Below are 2717 nucleotides of genomic sequence, written 5' to 3'. Positions count from 1 at the left end.
CTTTTACAGTGAAGCAAGATGTGGATACTTATATGACAAATATTTTGAAGTTCAGTTAATACCTGTAAACAGACATGCAGAATAGTACTGTTTGCTGTACATTACGGTATTTAATATTTTCTGCTTTTAGATAGCTTTAAAATATAGACAGGCACTGGAAGATTCTGTGAACACCTGTTCTGATTCTTCAGCTGTTTGCAGTAAATGATGGTTTTTAATTTAGAAAACAGTGATAGATTTTAACCATTTAATAAGTTGTATAAACTAAAGTAATAGTGGACAAAAATGTGTGATAACTTATGTTCCAGGAATCTTAATTTATTTCAATGAAATGTTCAGATAAAATCTAATCCCATGTTATCAGATATTAAGCTGTTCATTACCCTGGCCTCTTAATAGCTGTAAAAAGGTCAGGATTATCCCCACTCTGAAGATATTTTATAAATATATGAATTTTTAAAAGGAAATAACAGATGTGGACACACGTTATTCATTGGTTCCAATTTTGAAAATGTATATGCTTATTTTTAAGTAGGCACATAGTTATAATGACTTCAGTGGACTTGCCATATATATTTAGAATTAAGCACAGACCTACTTGCAAGATCAGGGAAATAGTTTTTGGATACGGTGGCAAATACTGAACACTGACATGCCATTCTACTAGTGGTTGACACCTTAGTTAAGTAAAGACTTAACATTAGATGTTTTAGGAAAGTTAAATTAAACTTACAGAATTTTTTGCAACAAAGTTTAAATTGGAATTGTTGAAACTTTCCCAGCCTGTATGGTAGCTATGAGATTTCCTTTTTTTCCCCCCTTTGAAATATGCATGTGTGTTCAGTATTTCAAAAGGATGTTGTTTTTGTACTGATTTGGATCACAGGCATACATGCAGTTGGGATAATACAGTACAAAAAGTGTCAAAATGAGACCAAAATCAAAAGTATTGTGTAGCTTGAGTGATTGACTATGATATTGTCTTACAGGAAGTTAAAAGTGGAGTTCTTTCTTTGTCAGAAAGTCTACAGAAGACTTGTTTTAAATGCTTATCCAACATTTGACTTCTACATTTAGTATTGCTTAAGTTTAGATTATTGTAAAGCATCTTCACTTTTGAGGTGGCTGTGATTCTGTTTTTACTCTTAGATGAATCCAGAATGCCCCTTTCTAGAAAGTATGAAATTGCACATGGATTTTGAAAGACATGAAAGACTATGTCTTTCTTAAAAAAGAAAGAGGGGCCTTCCTGGATACTGTACTCTGGAAAGAGTGAAAACAAAAGAAAAAAGAAAATGATAATTGTTTTCTCTAAGGCTATTATCTAATGCGAAAGCAAATAGTCTGACTGAAAAATCAGCTAACAGAAGGGGATTAGAGAGTAGATCTGAGAGTGGCTTGATTTCTAGCAGTGCTGTCTCTTCAGACAGTGATGAGATACAGGCAGAGAAGCCAGGAGCTCTCCAGATGGCTAGGGAAAGTGTTTGTCTTGGGTTACTGCAGGGCAGTCTGGACTCTTAAAGCAGGCAGCCTTGGGAAGGCATCATTAGGGAGCAAGTTACATGTCCACCCAGTAAAAGAGAGAGAGAGAGAAAGAAAGAGTAGGCAGACTGCCCAAGAGGGACTGTGCTTGCCTATTGTTAACATATACTTGACCCCCACTAACCTCCTCACGACACAGATGTCTCCTACCTCTATCACCTCCCACTGCTTTAAGCCCTCCCCCCCTGCACCTGGGTAGCGGAGCCGGGCCGGCTGCTTGCAGTATGCTGTTTGACTTGAGAGGTGGCTGGTAGCAGAGGGAGACACAGGCGCAGCGGAGTCTTTCTGCGGGCGGATCTGCACAGACACTGCATGGAGCTTCTTTTCCAAGGCAGAGACAAGGCAGCCCTGCAAATCTATGCATCGCCTTCTTAGAGAGAGACACAGCAACACCACTCCTGACACTACCCCTTCTCTGGACTCCAGACCACATTTGTCTGCAGCAGCAGCAAAGGACCTGGGCATTCAGTATCCCTACTTGGAGACTTTGCTTTATTTTTGGTTCTTCTCCTTTCTCTTGGAACAAGTCGTCTCTCTTGCATTGATCCTCCTTTCCCAGCAGCTGGAGTTCCTCCTCGCCTCGTGTTGACTTGGATCATCTGGACTGGGAAGGGAAGCTGCCTTGCACTGCCTCTCCCCTCTCCCACTCCCTTTCCCCTCCAGCAGCCTGGGCTGTCGGGTCTCCCCCGAGGAGGACGGGAACTTTTATTTGCAGCTCACAGCCTGTGGCGAATGGTGGGAATCTCCGGTCCTTTTCAGTGTAAGTACTGAGGAGGGGACGGGAGCCCCGGGGCGGGCTAGGGAGGCTGGATCCCCCTCTCTTAGTCCTGGAGGATGGTTGTAGCTAAAGGGGCTCGTGGCTGAACCGGAGCCGCGGGGAGCGGGGCTGCTGCGGGCACGGTGCCGGGCTGGGGAGGCGGCTCTGCACTCAGCATTGCTCAAAGGGCAAAAGCAAAGAACAAACAAACAGCCGGTTTCGCAGGGAAAGCAGCTTAGAAAGCAAATGCTCTTCTCATCTGCCGGATCCCAGTGGCCCTGTCTCCATTTAGGATTTGCTCCCCACCCCCCTTTCTTTCCCCGGATCACAGGGCCTCGCCAGCGTGATCTGGCATCCTTCTGGTGACTTGTTTTTCTCCCCCCCCCCCAATCCTGGGATGATGTCGTGCTGGCAGCAT

The 2717-nt window shown here is 43.8% G+C and overlaps 1 protein-coding gene across 3 annotated transcripts in view; it reads left to right on the top strand.

The window, feature by feature from the left end:
* Positions 1-500: 500 nt before the first annotated feature.
* Positions 501-2717, top strand: part of RUNX1T1 (RUNX1 translocation partner 1) — a 184738-nt gene continuing 182521 nt past the window's right edge. For all 3 annotated transcript variants that reach the window (XM_019527918.1, XM_019527915.1, XM_019527922.1), the window contains exon 1: positions 501-2302. In XM_019527918.1, the coding sequence (XP_019383463.1) occupies positions 2275-2302 (28 nt within the window). In that variant the 5' untranslated portion in view covers positions 501-2274. The remainder of the gene's footprint in view (positions 2303-2717) is intronic.

Source organism: Gavialis gangeticus, unplaced genomic scaffold, assembly GCF_001723915.1.
Source record: "Gavialis gangeticus isolate Ggan-Ray unplaced genomic scaffold, GavGan_comp1, whole genome shotgun sequence".
In the NCBI taxonomy this organism is placed as follows: domain Eukaryota; kingdom Metazoa; phylum Chordata; order Crocodylia; family Gavialidae; genus Gavialis; species Gavialis gangeticus.
The sequence above is the reverse complement of the archived record's forward strand: the minus strand, read 5'-3'. Positions and strand labels throughout refer to the sequence as shown.